Below are 21,825 nucleotides of genomic sequence, written 5' to 3' on the forward strand. Positions count from 1 at the left end.
GGTGGACAAAGACAGGATGTTCCAGAGAGGGGACACAAAAACAAGGGATGCAGTTGGAAGCTGAAGATTCCTATGAGTCAAAGGGACGTTAGGAAGTATTTCTTCAGTCATAGAGTTGTCAGGAAATGGAATAGTCTAGAAAGTGACGTAGTGGAGGCAGGAACCATACACAGTTTTAAGGCGAGGTTTGATAAACCTCATGGAGCAGGGAGAGGGAGGACCTAGTAGCAATCAGTGAAGAGGCGGGGCCAGGAACTATGAATCTACCCCTGCAACCACAAATAGGTGAGTACCTCTCGGTGTATAGTACAACCCAGGGTCTACAGGCTGGTTAGTTTATTAGATTTATTAGGTTCAAGACTGCACAGCAACAGTGAGAGAGACACTCCTGTGTATATCGTTATGTCTATAGCTTAATTGGGCTTAAAGCCTATTGAACTATGTCGTTTTGTGCAACAGTGTGGTTGTGCATCAAACAATTGTATTTTAGAAGAAATGAAGTCTTTCATGTCGTTCCCATGGTGGCCTGGTGGTTAACGCTCTCGCTTCACGGTGAGGGCCTGGGTTCGATTCCCAGCCAGAGTAGAAACATTGGACGTGTTTCTTTCCACCTGTTGTCTATGTTCCCCATCAGTAAAATGGGTACCTGGGTGTTAGTCGACTGGTGTGGGTCGCATCCTGGGACACTGACCTAAGGAGGCCTGGTCACAGACCGGGCCGCGGGGGCGTTGACCCCCGGAACTCTCTCCAGATAAACTCTCTCCAGATAATATGATGTCCTTTCTACCTTACGCAAAGATTCTTCAGGGAATCTGACAAAGCACTTAACGTGTGCTAAAGAGAATAACAAATAATAAAATAATTAGATCCATTACAATAACATACCAATATAGTGTGTTGAGGAAGATCAAAGTCATAGGTGTTATAGTTGGGATCCTCCCCAGGCGGCTGACGCACGATGATGCCGCCATACAGGCCATCACCTCGCTGAAATTCTGTAAAGATATCCAGGATAAAATACAAATTTGCAACTAAAAAGAGAATACAAATACAAAATTCAAATTATGAATACTTTTAACAAAATATTCAGTGGAAGGTTTTCTGGCCATTTTAATATAGTGACACAGAAGGATAAACAACATTCATTTTTGCTACTACTTGATACAACTAATACAGACCTAAACTGTACCACGGGTGGGGTTAGATTCCGCTTTCAGGGAGTCATAAAACTCCAGACCGACGCGTTAGCCACTGGACCAGCTAGCTACAATAAGATTCATCCATGCCACATATAAACTAAATAATGCAAATCTTAATCTTGTTGGGTCATGTGCTGCGGAGTGTTGTGTCGCTGCAGTTTCATTTTTTGGACTTTTACAAGCACTCATTAATTTTTTCTCTGCTTCAACGCATCGGTGGAGTGTACTCAAGTCAACCATTCATGGAGATGTCATCAAATCATTATGTCATCAAATCATTATCAACAACAAGGTGGCCAGCGCAGCATGATGCAACACATGCTTTGAAAGACAGCTTTGCTGAAATACGTTCTGCTTTGATCCAAATAGCAGAGGATGAAGACCAGACAGCAACTACAAGAAGCGAAGCAGCCAGCTTAGCATCAAAATTGGAAGATTTTGAATTGGCCTTACTCTGTGTGCTTTGGGACTGTATACTGGAACGGTTAAATGCCACGAACAAGACACTTCAGAAAATTGAAATTGAAATGGCTACTTGTGCTAACCTCTATGCAGGCTTAGTGGAATTTGTAAGCTCACTTCGCAATGATGAAGCTTTTGAAATGTTTGAAGAGAAAGCTAAACTGCTGGTGAAAGACTACAGTTACCGGGCTGATCATCAGCGGTCAAGGAAGAGGAAACGCAATTTTGAAGAGTCAGACAATGAAATTGTGTTGCTACCAAGGCAGAAATGTAAGACAGCTACATACTTCGTCATTCTGGATTCACTGATTACAGAATTGGTGAAAAGAAAAGAAATCTACCAGAATCTCAATGACAAGTTTGGATTTCTGTTCAAAATTACTACTATGCCAGATGCAGAATTGAGAGAAGCTGCATTAAAGTTGCAACAACACCTTTCAGCAGATGTTCAGGACACATTTGTTGAAGAAATAGTTCATTTTTCTGGGTATATGAATCAGATTAAAGCTCCACCTGAAAAATGTGCGCCCTCAGCTGCTTTGAAACATTTAAGAAATGCAGGTATCTCAGAAACCTTCCCTAATGTTGACATAGTGTATCGCCTTTACCTAACACTTCCAGCTACTAACTGTGAAGGAGAACATTCATTTTCTGTTTTGAAAAGAGTGAAAAACCAGCTCCGTTCAACAATGAGCCAAGACAAATTGTGTAACCTAGCCTTGTTGACCATTGAATCTGATCTAACAAGAAATATTGATTTTCAGAATATAATTGATGATTTTGCCAATATGAAATCCAGAAAAAAGTTTATTTAAGAAGTGCCTGTGAATATAAACAATTCTTTACTTTCTTGAGTTTATATGATTTGATAGTCTTATGCATGATGCAATGATAACAATAATGGTCAGTGATTTATAAAGGGAATAATAGTGCTGTAGTGGTTATGCCGAATATAATAGGTACATGATGTCACTACTTTAATAGCCTAATCTAGTAATACTATGCTGTCTTGAGTTTATTCTCTTTAAAATGCATGATTTAACAAGATAGTTATAATGGCTGTTGGTAAATGGTTTTGGTTGTCTTGATGTACTTTCCCTATTAAATTTAATCTAAATAGCCAGAATGTATTTAATTAGACCTTGAACAGGCTCACACCGACCCCCCCCCACTCCCAAGCTGGAAGGGGTCGCTTCGCTTACCCGTAACTCAAAGGGGCCCCGCCCCTTTGAGTTACGGGTAAGCGAATAGCCTAGGGCCCGGAGACTTCTTAATCCGGCCCTGATCATCCCCAGGCGCTTCATCCACCAACCGTTCCCACAATTGCGCAAAAGACTGACGACATTCCTCACCCTGCAACAGCTTCACATTTAACTTCCAATAACCTTGACCCCTTCTAGGCAATCCCTCCCATTCTAGGTCCACCAGTACTCCCCTGTGATCCGAAAAAACCGCGTCCACCACACGCACTCTGCTATTACTGTTTGGGGCACATACAAGCGATCGAGCCTAGCCGCATATCCACATCTAACAAAAGTATGTTCTTCAACCCCCCCCCAACGTCCATTAACCCCACCCCATTTAATAATTCCCCCAAAATCCCCGAACAATACCCTGCCCCTCTAGGTTCCACGTCCTTACGCCTTATCACACAATTCCAATCACCACCAATTACAGCTACACCAGGCAAAGCACGCAAATAATATACTATGACATCCTTCACAAATTTATTCTTAATACGCACATCTCCCTCTGCCGGACCATACATACACACCAAACTCATCTGTACCCTACCCCACCACCCATCCACACGAATCACCCCCCCCTCCCCACCCTCACAATGCCTCACTACGAACGGGCTAGTTTCCCTTACCAGAATGGCAACTCCTCCTTTCAACCTTATCGCATGCTCCACATACACATTATACCCAATCACCTTCAACTCATAGCCTGGTCTGTAGCTGTGTTCTTGCACGAACATCACATCAACACTATTACGCACTAAATATTCACTTAACCATACACACTTTCTCTCTGATTGCAATCCATTAACGTTCAATGTCATGCACTTGAAGCCAACAGAGTGGTTTTTCTTCTTGACCCTGGTACTGTCTTGCCACCAGATCGTTTCGTGACACCTCGATCCCTCTCCCCCCCTTTTAGGAACGCTATTAACCAACTCCTGCCCCTTAGGGCCGCTGGGTCCTCTCTGCATAACTTCCGCCAGGACTTTTTCCCAGTGCGCTGAGCAGGTGTAAGCACTTCCTCGGAGTCAGATAGCGCAGCAGCGCGCTTCCATGATGCTCCCTCTGCTTGCATCATGTCGTCTGTTACAGTGTCCCGGTGGACCTCCACTTCCACCGCTTGCATCAAGACATTCATATCAAACTGCGCCAACCGCTTACCCTGTTCCATGCCCTGATCCACAGCAGGCCCAAGAACTAGGTCTGGACTCCCAACCTGCCCAATACTCTTGTCATCCAATAGCACATTTAAAGCCTTGGCTAATGAGTCTACCACGTCGCTATCACTCGCATCCGTGGTGTTCTCTTCCAACACCTGAGCTACGTTCAATGATTTGTTTACAATAATTTAATACTAAACAAACACAGTGAAATATATTTTTCTCGTTAGGTTTAAAATGATTTTGGCGAAATTATTGCAAACACAAATTTTCACTTGTCCTATATGGCAAGATGAGCGTTGCTAATTAAGCCAAGATCGCAAGTTCTGCCTATTCGGCACGACATATATATATATATATATATATATATATATATATATATATATATATATATATATATATATATATATATATATATATATATATATATATATAAATTAAACAACTTTACTTGTAAAAATCTTAAATTTTATCTATTTGGTGCATGATCGCGAATTCTTAAATAATTTCTTGTTACGAAACCAGAAAGAGTCCAGCTGTTAAACGGGGCTGAAGACGCTCTTTGTAAATCATATCGATATGTATTAATCTTTTGGTGATTTCGTTATTGTTCATGCAAAATATTTAACAAAATGGCGATCCCCAAACTTATAATCTAGAATTCACTAAGGAACAACACAAACCAATATTCTTTAATATTCTTTAATGTTAACAAATGCCCCTAACTGCGATCACAGCTACAGTTTTTTAAAGTATTTCTCTCATCAATAACTGTATTCTCAAATCCAGCTCTTGGCCCTGATCATAAAGAGACATGCTGATGAAAGAAGCGATATTGATAACCCAAACTTGTCGTCTGAATTTGGAACACCTGTTAAAACTGCTGTATGATGTAACAGTTCTAGCGACAGGTGATTTCTTGATTGCGTGTTCGAGACTCGCCCATATATTTACAGTTATAAATTTTAAATAAGACACATGTACAGTGTTAGAAAATTTAAATGAGAACACGTACGCTGAGGTCAGTGGTCATGAAAGGTCATCCTGTCCTAGCTGTCTGGGGGATTAGTGTGGAGCTTTATAGAGCACCATGGGTTGTTGTAGTGTTTTGGAATCTCAGGTTAAAATGTTGAAGGAGGAGGTTCAATTTCTCCAAGAGGAAAATAGGAGGCTGAAAATTCGCGTAGATGGAAGTGTGTGTGCGAGTGAAGTGTGTGTGGGAGTGAGTGTGCGAAGGGTGGAGTCGGTGTGGAGGAAAAGGTTACCAACAGTGAGTTGAAGAGTGGCAGCCACTTCAAGTGGAATGTGTCTCTAATAAAGGTAGAAGTATCAAGGTAAGGAATATTAATAGAGAAGATCTGAAGGTATGAAATCGATTCTGTGATCTCCAAGATGAGTGTGCTTCAGTGGTTATTGAGGTTAAAGGTATCACTAACTCCTTTACTAATCAAGGTAAGAACATTCTGGTTGTGGGTGACTCACAAGTAAGATATATGGACAGTGCTTTTTGTAACAGAGATGGAACGTTTGACAGTGTGCTTCCCAGTAGCTGGTGTTGATGACATAGTCAACAGGTTGGATAATGTGTACGAATGGTATATAATACCGACAAGATGAGAGTAAGACACATGTGCAACATCTGGGTATCTTTATTGTAGACGTTTCGCCATCCAGTGGCTTTATCAATACAAATTCCAGGACATAACTTGAAGACAGTAGAACTATGTACAGAAGATGAGGTAATCAGTCCCTCAACCTCTCCATCTCCACGACTATGGTGCTGTTCGCACCTACTCCTAGGTTGAGGGACTGATTACCTCATCTTCTGTATATAGTTCTACTGTCTTCAAGTTATGTCCTGGAATTTGTATTGATAAAGCCACTGGATGGCGAAACGTCTACAATAAAGATACCCAGATGTTGCACATGTGTCTTACTCTCAGGTTGGATAATATTATGTCAGGTAATGGGAAAAATCCCATTATCTTAGTGCTGGTGGAAATGATATCAGGAAGGGCAGGAGATAAGAGCTGCTGGATAAGTACAAGTCAGCCATAGATGTAATTAAGTCTAAGGGAGGTGTTCCAGTCATATGTAGCATCTTGCCAAGAAGGGGAGTGGGCACTTTATTATTTGATTATAATAATGAATGGATGTCTAGGGCAATTGATGTAAATTGCTGGCTAGACAGGTACTGCAAGGAATTTGCAATCCCATTCGTTGATAACTGGGACAAATTTTTTAGCAAGGGATGAGGTACATCTCTCAGGGACTGGAGTGGTTGCATTACCCAATTCGATTGAGAGGGTAACTGATGGCTTGTCTAGGACTTTAAACTGATAGATTATAGAGGTATGGGTGTTTGTGGGAAACAATCAGGCTGCAGTAGTAGGGTTGAAAACCTCAGATATTACCGGGATACCTCAGGGATATGTTTAAAAGACAATATTCTAAATAAAGTTGCTGATAAAGGCAAAGCAATTGATCAATAAAGAAACAGTAGAGGGCAGAGAGTGACTAACTTCCATAAGGTTTACTAAACTAATAGTAAGAGTCTAAGAAATAAGATAGATGAGCTAAGATTACTTGCAAGTGTAGGCAATATAGATATTATTGCTATAACAGAGACCTGGTTCAACCTGAACGATAGAGAAATGCTTTCTAAATGTCACATACAAGGCTATGAGCTATTCCACACAGATAGGGTCAACAGGAAGGGTGGTGGAGTGGCGATGTATGTCAGAGATAATTTAAATTGTTTTAGACATGATATAAGATCAGAAGCATCAGACACAGAATCTGTTTGGCTACAGTTTCTCAAGAGTCATAACAAATTAATTCTGGGTGTGATTTATAGGCTCACAAATCTTGATAGGGAGTTCAGTAACCTGCTATGGGACAAAACTCATTAGGCATCTAGACATGAAAATGTTGAGTTGATGGGAGATTTTAACTTTAGACAAACTGATTGGAACAGTATGACAGGAAATCTTGAGTCTAGTGACTTTCTTGATACGATTCAGGATTGCTTTTTAGAACAGGTTGTGACAGAACCAACTAGAGGAAACAATCTGCTTGACTTGGTTCTTACCAACAAAGAATCACTAGTTAATAATCTTGAGGTTAATGATGAGCTTGGGGAAAGTGATTACAAAACACTTAGTTTGTGATCACAATCAAGTCTCTGCTACAGACTTCTGCTTCAGACTTCTGCTTCAGACTTCTGCTTCAGACTTCTGCTTCAGACTTCTGCTTGGCCGATTTCATGGGACTGAGAAATTACCTGGGTGGGCTAAATGGGAACGACCTGACTATGGGTCAGGTAGATGGTGTTGGTTGCCAATATGACTTTTTCAGAGCATAGTTCTAGCTGCCCAGACAACTTATGTTCCACGTAGGGAAATTACATCAACCAAAAATTATCCAAAATGGATAAGCAATAGATAAAAACATCTTACTGGTCAAAAGAGAAGCATATATAGGCGTATCATAAGAGGGTGTGGGCTAAAAGAGATCATGAGGCTAAAGTGGCAAGGGATTCGAAGACTAACCCAAAAGATTTTTTTCATGTATATAGAAGTAAGATTAGGGACAAGATTGGCCCACTCAAAAGTAACTCAGGTTAGATCACTGATAGTGATACGGAAATGCGTGAATTTTTTAACTCTTATTTCCTCTCAGTTTTTATGCAGGGAAATATTAGCGAAATTCCAGAAATAATAAATTATGTAGAACAGGACGATAGTAAACTATGCACAATTAGGGTAACTAGTGACACGGTCCTCAGACAAATAGAGAAATTAAAACCGTACAAATCCCCAGGTCTTGATGAACTGTTTGCAAAGGTTTTAAAGGAATCAGGAACTTAGCAAACTTTGGCTAGTCTTTTCAACATATCACTACAAACAGGCATAGTGCCAGACAGGTGGAAAATGGCAAATGTAATACCTATTTGCGAAGCAGGTGACAGGTCCTTAGCTTCGAACTATAGACCAGTAAGCCTTACCTCGATAGTGTGAAAATTTATGGAATCAATAATTGCCGAGGAAATTCGTATCCATATTGAAAGGCATAAATTGATCAATGAATATCAGCATGGGTTTACAAAGGGGCGTTCCTGTCTTACGAATTAACTAACTTTTTTTCCAAGGTATTTGTAGAGGTAGATCATGGTAATGAATATGATACTGTGTATATGGACTTCAGTAAGGCTTTTGATAGAGTTCAACATCAAAGACTATTGAGGAAAATTAAGGCACGTGGAATATGAGCAGAAATTTTTTCTTGGGAAGAGGTGTGGTTGACAGACAGGCAGCAGAGAGTTTGCATCAATTGGTAAAAATCAGAGTGAGGGCATGTCATGAGTATTGGGCCCTTTGTTGTTCACAGTTCATATTAACGTCATTGATTAGGGAGTAATTAGCGACATTAGCAATTTTGCTGATAACACCAAAATACATTGCGTAATTCATTCTAATGAAGACATTAGAGCACTCAGGATGATTTGAATAGACTGATGCAGTGGTCAGAAAAGTGGCAGATGCAGTTTATTATAGACAGATGCAAAGTTCTTAACATTCCACAGGAAAATAACCATGCCACATATAAACTAAATAATGTAGATTTTTATATTGCTGATTGCGATAAGGATTTGCGAGTTCTGGTTAGCGGCAATCTGAAACCAAGACAACAGTGCATAAGTATTTGCAATAAAGCGAACAAAATCCTCGGCTTTATATCAAGGAACATAAATAATGGAAGTCCTCAGGTTGTTCTTCAACTCTCTATATTCTTGGTTAGGCCTCATTTAGATTATGCTGCACAGTTCTGGATATAAATGCTCTGGAAAACGTACAGAGGAGGATGACAAAGTTGATCCCATGTATCAGAAATCTTCCCTATGAGGATAAACTGAGAGCCCTGAATCTGCACTCTCCAGAAAAGCGTAGAATTAGGGGTTCCTTGACACTGATAAGGGGCTCTTGATCTAGGGAATTGGATCTGTGCTCCGGTTCCCTGAATTAGGCCTGAATACTTTCCACATCCACCCCTCTCCCACAGGTGCTGTGTAATCCTATGGGTTTAGCGCTTCCCCCTTGATTATAATAATAATAATAATAAAAGAATTAGGGGGGATGTGACTGAGATGTATAAATGGAAAACAGGGATGAATATGGAGAATGTAAATAGCGTGCTAAAAATATCTAGTCATGACAGAACTCGAAGCAACGGTTTTATGTTGGAAAAATTCAGATTCAGCAAGGATATAGGAAAGCACTGGTTTGGCAATAGAGTTGTGGATGAGTGGAACAAACTCCCGAGCACCGTCATAGAAGCTAAGATGTTGTGTAGTTTTAGAAAAAGGTTGGATAAATACATGAGTGGGTGTGGGTGGGTGTGAGTTGGACCTGACTAGCTTGTGTTAATAGGTCTGATGTTGTGCTCTTTCCTTAAGCGGATGTGACCTAACCTGATTAGGTGGGCCATTAGTTTAAGCCGGGAGGTGACTTGGACCTGCCTCACATGGGTCAGTAGGCCTGCTGCAGTGTTTCTTCTTTCTTATGTTCTTATGTTGTACCATGAATGGCTTCGTCAGGACTGATGACTTACTGACATATGTCCTATCCCTATTCGTCTGTATTTTATTCCACCTTTTATCCAAAATTACAAAAGTTTATCACAATTTCCCATTGCAACTAAGAGAAGAATACAAACCAGCATGTGAATGGTAGTAGTAGGTGCCAGCATCAGGAACATAAAATGAATATCTGAAGTAGGTGTCAGGAGGAATAGGACACTGTGTGAGGAATGGGACACCATCCATGTAGGGAGTGCCAGGAGAGTTTTCGGGTCCCTGCATAGTCATGCCGTGCCAGTGTATCGTAATGCCATCTTCGAATAAGTTGTTTTTAACGTCGACCACAATGGTGTCACCTTGGCACACCTGTACATAAGATAAATTATCATGTTACACAGTGCTCAAATTTTACGGAATATATTTGACAGCAGACTCAACTTAATACAGAATTTGTCTCCAAAACGAATGAGTTGCTAAAATGATTTAGGTCAAACAGACAGGATGTTACAGCACTAAATGGATTTCATAGGGTCGGTAACAGAGTGTTGAAGCTTATAAAAGGAGCCAAGGCAAGACACTAGAAGAGTTGGAGTATTGCCATAAACCCGTAGATAAATCTTACATAGTGTTAAATATCAATAACGACTAAAGTGGCAGTTTGTTTTCATTCATTGTACATAACTGTTTAATTAATATTAATCACTAAGCTGCATTAAATACCCTTAACACAGGATACAATAAGTTTAAAAGTTACTACAGTAGTGAAGGCAACGCCCCAAGAAGTTTCCAACTTGTAGATGTATCTTATGACTTCCTGCGAAAAGAACTAATTTAAAGTCAGTTAAAAGCACCGGTCCAGATAACATCTCGCCAGATTACTATGAAATGGCGCCTCTGAATTGCCACTCACCGTTGCGCTCATAATAAATTTGTCCATCACCACCAATACCATCCCAGAGAGGTTCAGGGAGGCCAGAGTTACTCCTATTTTCTACAGAAATGCTATGTGATATCAGCAACTATTAACCTGCTAGAAAGGGGTGTATTGTCAAGCAGTTAAGTTTCTTATTGACAAAAACGTTCTTCATAGTTACCAATCAAGATTCAGGCGTTCTTATTCGACTGACACCTTCCTAATTAATCTGATGAACTACCTGAGAACTCAGATATCTTTAGGGAATCTCAATGGTATGATGACCCTGACTTGCAAAAGGCCTTCAATACAGCTAGTTATTATGTAAGAAACTAAACGCTATCAGCATAGGCTCTGTAAACTGATTTAAGTCCTACTTGAGCAACAGGTAACAAATTGTCGAGACAGATTATAGAGGCAGAGTGTCAAGTGAAGCTCTCATACAATATTAAGTTGATTATTCTTGCTCTTCGTGGTTTTCTGCTTTAACAAAATAAAATAAAAGACAAACTATAAATCACACAGAACAAAATGGTGATATTCATCCTGGACCTGGGTCTAAAATGGTATACAGGGCAGGATAAATTACAACAACTGGATAAGTAAAAGGACACAAGTGCAACTAATGTGACATTTTATTGTGGCAACGTTTCGCTCTTCAGGAGCTTTATCAAGCCATTACGATGGCTTGATAAAGCTCCTGAAGAGCGAAACGTTGCCACAATAAAATGTCACATTAGTTACACTTGTGTCCTTTTACTTTACATATTGTCGGTAATTCTACCAACTTTATTACAACAACTGGATAAGTTGAATATTGAGGACAGAGTGCGAACCACATCTCAGATGGTCAGATATTGAGTTTAAGTGCCTGTCCATCGCCTTCTTGAAAGCAGCCAGGGGTTTATTTGTAATTCTCCTTATGTATGCTGGGAGGCTGTTGAACAGTGTTGTTCACCTTACACTCATTGTGTTGTCTCGTAGTGTACTCGTGGCGCCCCTGCTTTTCATTGGGGGAATGCTGCATCTCCTGCCGAGCCTTTTCCTTTCGTAAGGAGTAATTTTCGAGTGCAAATTTGGGACTAGTCCCTCTAGGATTTTCAAAGTATATATTATCTTTCTCCCCTGCATTCCAGAGAATACGAATCAAGGGGCTTCATCCATTCCCAGTAATTTAGGTGCTTTATTGTACTTAAACGTGCCATGAAAGTTTTCTGAACATTCTCCACGCCTGCAATTTCGCCTGTCTTGAAAGGGGCCGTTAGTGTACAGAAATATTCCAACCTAGAGAGAACAAGTTATTTGAAGAGAATAATCAAGGGCTTCGCATATCTAGTTTTGAAGGTTTTCATTATCCATCCTATTATTTTGTTAGCAGTTGTGGAAGATACAGCGTTGTGATCTTTGAAAGTGAGATATGACATTAACACTCTCAGCGGCTAGACTTGATCCGAGGAAATGAAGCCGGGTTGATTTTGGCCCAGATCACTAGGAGCCGATATGGAACCCAATCGCTCAGCAAAAACATACCCCTCAAAAATTCGATTACTCTGTGGCTTTCTATGCTTTTATATATATATATATATATATATATATATATATATATATATGTCGTGCCGAATATGTAAAACTGGTCATTTAGCAAGAACTCATTTAAAATTAAGTCCTTTCTAAAATTTGCTCTTATACGTTTAAAGATATATTTTTTTCATTAATGTTGATGTAAAAAATTTTAATTTTGCACCAAAAGAATCTTAGAAAACTTACCTAACCTTATTAGAAAAAGATCAATTTATTTTAGCCTAACCCAACTAAATATATTTTAGATTTGTTTACAATAATTTAATACTAAACAAACACAGTGAGGGGTAACGTAGTATTACCATCGGTAGTTATTAGCAGTATGAATACTTAGGAAGCTAGGAAGTCCTCTCTCAATGTGAGCAAGGAATAGGAAAATAACCAGCAGTAACTGATACTTAAATCCAGAAAGGGCAATAAGTGGAGAGAGTAGCAATACTAGGAAAGACAACTGGGACTAAATTTGAACCTACACGACAGAGAGGTATAATAGATCTTTCAACCACAACAACCCCTTCCCTACCCCCCTAACCATCTCTCCCTCACTCACACACACACACACACACACACACACACACACACACACACACACAGGGGACACAGGGACAAGGGGTCACAACTGGAAGCTGAAGACTCAGACGAGTCACAGGGACGTTAGGAAGTATTTCTTCAGTCATAGAGTTGTCAGCAAGTGGAATAGCCTAGCAAGTGAAGTAGTGGAGGCAGGAACCATACATAGTTTTAAGAAGAGGTATGACAAAGCTCAGGAAGCAGAGAGAGAGAGGATCCAGTAGCGATCAGTGAAGAGGCGGGGCCAGGAGCTGAGTCTCGTCCCCTGCAACCACAATTAGGTGAGTACAATTAGGTGAGTACACACACAAGAGTAGACACTTTACAGAAGCTTTAGACCCTAGTACCAATCTCCGCCAAACACATGAACACACACACATACGCACACATATACACACATACACACACACACCTCTACTAGGCGAATACACACACACACATACACACACACACACTGTACACCGTGTATGTCAGGCCCATACTGGAGTATGCAGCACCTGTTTGGAACCCGCACTTGATAAAGCACGTCAAGAAACTAGAAAAAGTACAAAGGTTTGCAACAAGGTTAGTTCCAGAGCTAAGGGGAATGTCCTATGAAGAAAGATTAAGGGAAATCGGCCTGACGACACTGGAGGACAGGAGGGTCAGGGGAGACATGATAACGACATATAAAATACTGCGTGGAATAGACAAGGTGGACAAGGACAGGATGTTCCAGGGAGGGGACACAGAAACAAGAGGCCACAATTGGAAGTTGAAGACACAAATGAGTCAGAGAGATAGTAGGAAGTATTTCTTCAGTCATAGAGTTGTAAGGCAGTGGAATAGCCTAGAAAATGACGTAGTGGAGGCAGGAACCATACACAGTTTTAAGACGAGGTTTGATAAAGCTCATGGAGCGGGGAGAGAGAGGGTCTAGTAGCAACCGGTGAAGAGGCGGGGCCAGGAGCTAGGACTCGACCCCTGCAACCACAAATAGGTGAGTACAAATAGGTGAGTACACACCCTAGCTAGGCGGGTACACACACACACACATGTACACACACACACACATACACACACGCACACACACCCGTAATGACCCTGTTATCAAACGGTCACTCGACCCTCAGCCTTCTCTTCCCCTCCCCTCCCCTTCTAATCCCATCACACACACACACACACACCTCCCCTGCTTATAGGTGTCACTCTACCCTCATCCTTCTCTCCCCCTCCCCCCTTCCCCCTTAATCCCACCCCTCTCCCACACATGCACACACACATACACAAGCACACATACACAAGCACATATACACTTGACACAAACACGTACTCCCCCTTCCCCTAACCACCTCTCCCCTCCCCCTAGCCACCAACACCTCCCCCAAACCATCTAATCCCTTCTCCAAACCATCTAACCCCCTCCCCAACCACCTCTCCCCCCTCCAATAACCATCCTCCCCCTCCCCCATACCATCCATCCCCACTCCCCCTAACCATCTATTCCCCTCCCCCTAACCATCTATTCCCCTCTGCCTAACCATCTCTCCCCCTTCCTTCTGTGGTGCAATGGGGCAACCTAGAACTAGGATGAGAGCCAAGGGCCCGAAGGAAGACTCTGGGAGGGAGGACGGGGAGGCAGAGCTCAAAAAAAGGGAGGAAGACTGGGGAAGGAGGCTAGATGAGCTTGCAAGGAAGATGGAGGAGAGGTTAGCAGCAGAATGCAGAAGGTGGGAGCAACATGCCTGAGTAGCAGAAGCCAAGATACAGAGATTAAAAGAGGAGCTGAGAAATCTGAAACAGCCTAGAGACAAAGATAATACAGAAGTAGCATCAGCAATGTTTACATCAGACACAGACAAAGGATCTGAAGGGAGCATTGAAGCTAAACTGTATGCAGAGGTCCTGTCAAACCCCCATGGGGCCAAAACAAAGACAGGGAGCACACTAGGACAGAATGAGAGGTTGGAAGACATTGAAGGAACTAGGACATGTGCAGGGACCTTACCAGACACTTGTGGGGGCCAGGAACAGGTGAGCAGGAAGGACAAACCAATGAGCATAGGGGCCACAGCTAGGGAAGGGACTGAAGGAACACTCCACAGGAAGGAACTAAAACACCTCAGAGGATGCAATGGGAGTCACAGTGGGAGGTGGAAAGGGAGAGATCAGTTTTTGTCTATGGGCTAGACGAAGCTGAAGGGGAAACTTATGATGAAAGAAAGCAGGAGGAGAAAAAAGCGATTGAAGGTATGAAGGGGATAGGCGAGGGAGACATGACCCAGGTGGCAAATTTTCGGAGAATTGGGTGGTTCACAAAGAGAAGGAAACGGCCTCTCAAAGTAATTTTCAAGGCAGAATCAACTCGAACCATGATCCTGCAGGAGAAAGCACGGCTGAGAGGCAAACAGGAGTTCATGAGTTAGTACCTCGATCGAGACAGAACACAGGAGGAAAGGATGATACTGAAAGAGAGAGTGCAAAAACTAAAGGAGGAATGGGAGGAAATGACAAAGAAGAGCAGAATAACCCAGTCACAGGTGGAAGGACAAGCACACCCCCCAGAAACACCTGCAGAAGGACTCCAGCCACGACACCCCCAAGGCAACTGAACAATCCATACCAACCATCACACACCGATCCCTCTGTTCATACCCCCTGCACCACGAACCCTACCGCTACAGCAACCCCCTATGGGAGCTCTTCCTCCACCTTCACTGCAACCCCCCACAGGCCCCCACCAGGGCTCCTACTCTCCCAACCCCAGTATTCCCCCAGGACCACAGTTACAGTATTAGAACAGAAGTTGAAGGTTTGGTACACAAATACGGATGGATTAACGAATAAATAAGAGGAATGGCAAGAAAGAATCAATGAGAAGTCCCCAGACATCATAGCAGTTACAGAAATAAAACTCACGGAAACAATAACAGATGCAATCTTCCCACCAGGATACCAGATCATGAGGAAAGATAGAAGGGGCAGAGGGGGAGGAGGGGTTGCTCTGCTCGTAAAAACCGATGGAAATTCGAGAAAATGGGAGGCATAGACGAGACAGAAGAAAGGGACTACATAGTAGGTACACTTCAGTCTGGGGAGCACAAAATCGTCATTGCAGTGATGTATAATCCACCACAGAACTGCAGGAGGCCAAGAGAGGAATATGAAGAGAGCAACAGAGCAATGGTGGACACACTTGCTGAGGTGGCAAGAAGAGCTCACTCCAGCAGAGCAAAGTTGCTGATTATGGGGAATTTCAGCCACAGGGAGATTGACTGGGAAAACCTGGAGCCACATGGGAGTCCCGAAACATGGAGAGCCAAGATGTTGGATGTGGTGCTGGGAAACCTCATGCACCAACATGTTAAGGACACTACCAGAGTGAGAGGGGAGGATGAACCAGCAAGATTGGACCTTGTGTTCACCCTGGGCAGTTCAGACATTGAGGACATCACATATGAGAGTCCCCTAGGAGCTAGTGACCACGTGGTTCTGTGCTTTGAATACATAGTAGAGTTGCAAGTGGAGAGAGTAACATGAGCTGAATGGGAAAACCCAGACTATAAATGGGGGGACTACATAGGGTTGAGGAACTTCCTGCAGGAGGTTCTGTGGGACAGAGAACTGGCAGGAAAGCCAGTAAATGAAATGATGGAATATGTAACAACAAAATGCAAGGAGGCAGTGGAAAGGTTTATTCCCAAGGGCAACAGAAACAATGGGAAGACCAGAACGAGCCCCTGGTTTACCCGACGGTGTAAGGAGGCAAAAACAAAGTGCAACAGAGAATGGAAAAAGTACAGAAGGCAGAGAACACGTGCAAATTAGTTGCAGAGCCAGGAATGAGTATGCACAGGTAAGGAGGGAGGCCCAGCGACAGTATGAAAATAACATAGCATCGAAAATCAAGACTGACCCGAAACTGTTGTATAGCCACATCAGGAGGAAGACAACAGTCAAAGACCAGGTGATCAGACTGAGGACAGAAGGTAGAGAACTCACAAGAAATGATCAGGAGGTATGTGAGGAGCTAAACAGGAGATTTAAGGAAGTTTTTACAGTAGAGACAGGAAGGGCTCTGGGAAGACAGCACAGAAGGGAACATCATGAAGGAATATACCAACAAGTGTTGGATGACATACGAACAACCGAGGAGGAGGTGCAGAAGCTGATAAGTGACCGTGATACCTCAAAGTGCGATGGGACCGGACAACATCTCCCCGTGGGTCCTTAGAGAAGGAGCAGAGATGCTGTGCGTGCCCCTAACCACAATCTTCAACACATCCCTTGAAACTGGGCAACTACCTGAGAAATGGAAGACAGCAAATGTAGTTCCCATATTTAAGAAAGGAAACAGAAACGAGGCACTAAACTACAGACCTGTGTCTCTGACATGTATTGTATGCAAAGTCATGGAGAAGATTATCAGGAGGAGAGTGGTGGAACACCTGGAATGGAACAAGATTATAAATGAAAACCAACATGGGTTCATGGAATGCAAATCCTGTGTCACAAACCTTCTGGAGTTTTATGACAAGGTAACAGAAGTAAGACACGAGAGAGAGGAGTGGGTTGATTGCATTTTCCTAGACTGCAGGAAGGCCTTTGACACAGTTCCTCACAAGAGATTAGTGCAGAAGCTGGAGGATCAGAAGCATATAACAGGGAGGGCACAGCAATGGATCAGGGAATACCTGACTGGGAGGCAACAACGAGTCATGGTACGTGAAGAGGTATCACAGTGGGCGCCTGTAACGAGCGGGGTCCCACAGGGGTCAGTTCTAGGACCAGTGCTATTTTTGATATATGCAAACGACATGATGGAAGGAATAGACTCTGAAGTGTCCCTATTCGCAGATGATGTGAAGCTGATGAGAAGAATTAAATCGGATGAGGATGAGGAAGGACTGCAAAGAGACCTGGACAGGCTGGACATGTGGTCCAGAAACTGGCTTCTCGAATTCAACCCTGCCAAATGCAAAGTCATGAAGACTGGGGAGGGGCAAAGAAGACCGCAGACAGAGTATAGGCTAGGTGGACAAAGACTACAGACCTCACTCAGGGAGAAAGACCTTAGGGTGACCATAACACCGAGCACGTCACCGGAGGCACACATCAACCAAATAACTGCTGCAGCGTACGGGCGCCTGGCAAACCTGAGAATAGCGTTCCGATACCTTAATAAGGAATCGTTCAAGACCCTGTACACTGTGTATGTTAGGCCCATACTGGAGCATGCAGCACCAGTCTGGAACCCACACCTGGTCAAGCACGTCAAGAAGTAAGAGAAAGTACAAAGGTTTGCAACAAGGCTAGTCCCAGAGCTCAGGGGAATGTCGTACGAGGAAAGGTTGAGGGAAATCGTACTGACGACACTGGAGGACAGAAGGGTCAGGGGAGAAATGATAACGACATACAAGATACTGCGGGGAATAGACAAGGTGGACAGAGATAGGATGTTCCAGAGAGGGGACACAGAAACAAGGGGTCACAACTGGAAGCTGAAGACTCAGACGAGTCACAGGGATGTTAGGAAATATTTCTTCAGTCATAGAGTCGTCAGGAAGTGGAATAGCCTAGCAAGTGAAGTAGTGGAGGCAGGAACCATACATAGTTTTAAGAAGAGGTATGACAAAGCTCAGGAAGCAGGGAGGGAGAGGGCCTAGTAGTGATCAGTGAAGAGGCGGGGCCAGGAGCTGAGTCTCGACCCCTGCAACCACAATTAGGTGAGTACAATTAAGTGAGTACACTCACACACACACACACACACACACACACACACACACACACACACACACACACACACGTGGTAATGCTTTATTTACAGGGAGCAAAGTCAGGGTATTTCTCCATAATGGTTTGTAATATACCACTGTGGATAAAATACTTTGCCATTCCTTGAACATTTCTGAGTGAATTGTCTATAAATTCATTAATTTTATCGCACTCCAGTACATAATGACGCAAGGTGTGACAATAGTCCATCTCGCAAAGTTTACATTCCCTTGGCCTAAATCTGGTGGTGGTGATTTAACCTGCCAAAGATACTTGTAACCCAGCCGGAGCCGGGCGGTAGTGACATCCAAGAGTCTGCTTATTTTGTTGGATGCACCATAGACATGTGGCTCCTCCTGCATGATAGAATGATGATAGATGGGCTCACTGGTGTCAATCTCCCTGAGTCTTAAGTCAATAAAATTGAGTTGAAGTTCTTTTCGTATTATTGTTCTCAAACTACTACATGACAAGCCAAGATTGTAATCTACTCCCTCTTTGAGAGCATACTGCTTAGCCAATTTATCAGTTTTATCATGCATCTGAAGACCAACGTGAGATGGAATCCACAGCATGTGCACTCTGACTCCACTGTCCATAATCTTACCATACCTATGTCTGGCTTCTGACACAAGCATGCCACAATTTATACTTAATGAGTTGAGAGCATTTATGGATGACAGAGAATCATTTACAATTAAAGTGTCAATCTTAGATACATGGACACATTTGAGTGCATGGAGTATGGCAAACAGTTCTGTCTGAAGGGTAGAGGCCCAATTATTGATGCGTGCTCCAATTTCTTTAAGAGAACCATCACTCTGTACGACAACAGCAGCACTACCAGCTGCACCAGTGGGTTGGTGAACAGAACCATCAATTTAGTCACACAGCAAGAGTGTGTGCTGTGTGACTAAGTTAGTTACCCCAATAGTGCATAGTTTATTATCGTCCTGATCTTCATAATTCATTATTTTTGGAATTTCGCTAGTATCTTCCTGAGTAAAAACTGAGAGGAAATAGGTATTGAAAAGGTCACACATTTCCTTAACCCTGTCATTGATCTGACCTGAGTTACTCGTAATTGGGCCTGTCTTCTTAATCTTACTTCTGTATACCTGAGAGAACCATTTTGGGTTAGTCTTCGAATCCCTTGCGACTTTAGCCTCATAATCAGGGTTTGTTTTTCTTATTCCTTTCTTTTTTTCTCTCTTTAATTTAATATAATGATTTCTTAACTGCCCATCCCCACTTTTGATGTTTTAATCTATTATTTATCCATTTGGGATCAGTTTTGTTAGATCTAATTTCCCTTCTCGGAACAAAATTTGTTTGGGCAGATAGCACTATGCTCGGAAATACGTCATATTGGCAACCAACATCACCTACCTGACTCATAGTCAGGTCATCCCAATTTAACCCACTCAGGTAATTTCTCAGTCCCATGAAGTCGGCCAAGTGGAAATCTGGGACAGAGACTTGATTGCAGTTATCTGGGTAATTCTATGACATATTGAAACTAAGTGATTTGTGATTGCTTTCCCCAAGCTCATCATTAACCTCAAGATTATTAACTAGTGATTTTTTGTTGGCAAGAACAAAGTCAAGCAAGTTGTTTCCTCTAATTGGCTCTGTCACAAACTGTTTTAAAAAGCAATCCTGAACCGTATCAATAAAGTCACTAGACTCAAGATTTCCTGTCACATTGTTCCAATATTATAGCAATAATATCTATATTACCTTCACTTGCAGGTAATCTTAGCTCATCTATCTTATTTCTTAGACTCCTACTATTTGTATAGTAAACCTTAAGTGATTAAGTGAGCTAGTCACTCGTTGCTCTCTACTGTTTCTCTTTGTTGAGCAATTGCTTTGCCATTGCTAGCAACTTTATTTTGAATATTGTCTTTTAAACATATCCCTGGGGTATCCTGGTAATATCTACTGTTTTCAACCCTAGTACTGCAGCCTGACTGTTTCCCACAAACACCTATACCTTTATAATCTGTCAGTTTAAACCATACCATGGGCGTTAGCCACTGGACCAGTTAGCCACAATAAAATTCGTACAACTAGGTATATTTCTACACCATAGGAAGGTTAGCATAAGCACCACTGTGACCACAAATGCAGCTTTTTACAGACGAATCTCCAGCTAGCGTGGCCGTGACGAACTCTAGCTCAAGTCCCCTCAGAGCCGTCAATGTGATGGTTTGTTTGCAATCGTGTCATTACGATTTCGTGAGTCATATCAGTTTAAATTCCTAGACAAGTCATCAATGACCCCCTTAATCGAAATGGCTAATGCAACCACTCCAGCCCCAGAGAGTTAAACCCCATCTCTTGCATACATATCATGTTTACCATAGAATTTGTTCCAGTTATCAATAAATGGGATTGCAAGTTCCTTGTAGTACCTATCTAGCCAGCAGTTTAAACCAATTGTCCTAGACATCCATTCATTGCCCACTCCCCTTCTAGGCAAGATGCTTCATATGATTGGGATCCCTCCCTTAGACTTGACTACATCTAAGGTTGACCTGTATGTATCCAGCCGCTCCTCTCTCCTACCCTTCACGACGTCATTTCCACCAGCACTATGACAGATAATGGCTTGTTCCCATTACCTGACATGATATTATCCAACCTGCTGACTATGTCACCAACACCAGCTCCTAGGAGACACACCCTCTGTCTGACCTTCCTATCTCTGTTACAAAAAGCACTGTCCATATATCTTACCTGAGGGTCTCCCACAATTAGAATATTCTTACCTTCATTAGCAGGGGAGTCACTCGTCCTGGAGAACAGAGAATCGATTTCCTACCTTCACATTTTCTCTATTAGCCTTCCTTATCTTCCTTTTTCCTGAATTGTGAACCACTTGCCACTTAAAGTAGCTACAACTCTTTAACTCACTGCTGGTATCCTTTTCCTCCTTATCAGCACCAACCATCTCACACTCCCAAAGCCATCTATGCGAAGCTTCAGACTCCTATTTTCCTCCTGAAGAAGTAGAACCTCCTTCTTAAACACCTTACCCTTCTTAAACACCTTACCCTTCTTAAACACCTTACCCTCAGATTCCAAGACACTACAGCAAGCCATGGTCTCGATAACACCCCGTGCTAATTCCCAGACAGCTTTGGACAGTGACCTCACATGACCTTTGATGCTAATATCAGTAATAAGGCTTATTTATATATCATAATTGATCTATTATGACATAAGGTGACATATTAATAGCATTGAAACATAAAAAAATACGTCAGTATAAATACTATCTAGCATAAAATGACGGCTTATTACCCATTCTTTAGTGACTCTTATAAGAGAAAACAAATCTAGCTGAGGGTAAACTGTA

At 42.3% G+C, this 21,825-nt stretch overlaps 1 protein-coding gene across 1 annotated transcript in view; it reads right to left on the bottom strand.

The window, feature by feature from the left end:
* LOC128703042 (uncharacterized) overlaps positions 1–21,569 on the bottom strand; it is an 80,528-nt gene extending 58,959 nt beyond the window's left edge. Inside the window, exons 1-3 of the mRNA XM_070080692.1 lie at positions 21,423–21,569; positions 9,781–10,009; positions 886–995 (exon numbers count right to left, since the gene is read on the bottom strand). Of these exons, the coding sequence (XP_069936793.1) occupies positions 886–995; positions 9,781–10,009; positions 21,423–21,569 (486 nt within the window). The remainder of the gene's footprint in view (positions 1–885; positions 996–9,780; positions 10,010–21,422) is intronic.
* Positions 21,570–21,825: the final 256 nt, after the last annotated feature.

The sequence above is a fragment of the Cherax quadricarinatus genome, unplaced genomic scaffold, assembly GCF_038502225.1.
Source record: "Cherax quadricarinatus isolate ZL_2023a unplaced genomic scaffold, ASM3850222v1 Contig792, whole genome shotgun sequence".
NCBI lineage: Eukaryota > Metazoa > Arthropoda > Malacostraca > Decapoda > Parastacidae > Cherax > Cherax quadricarinatus.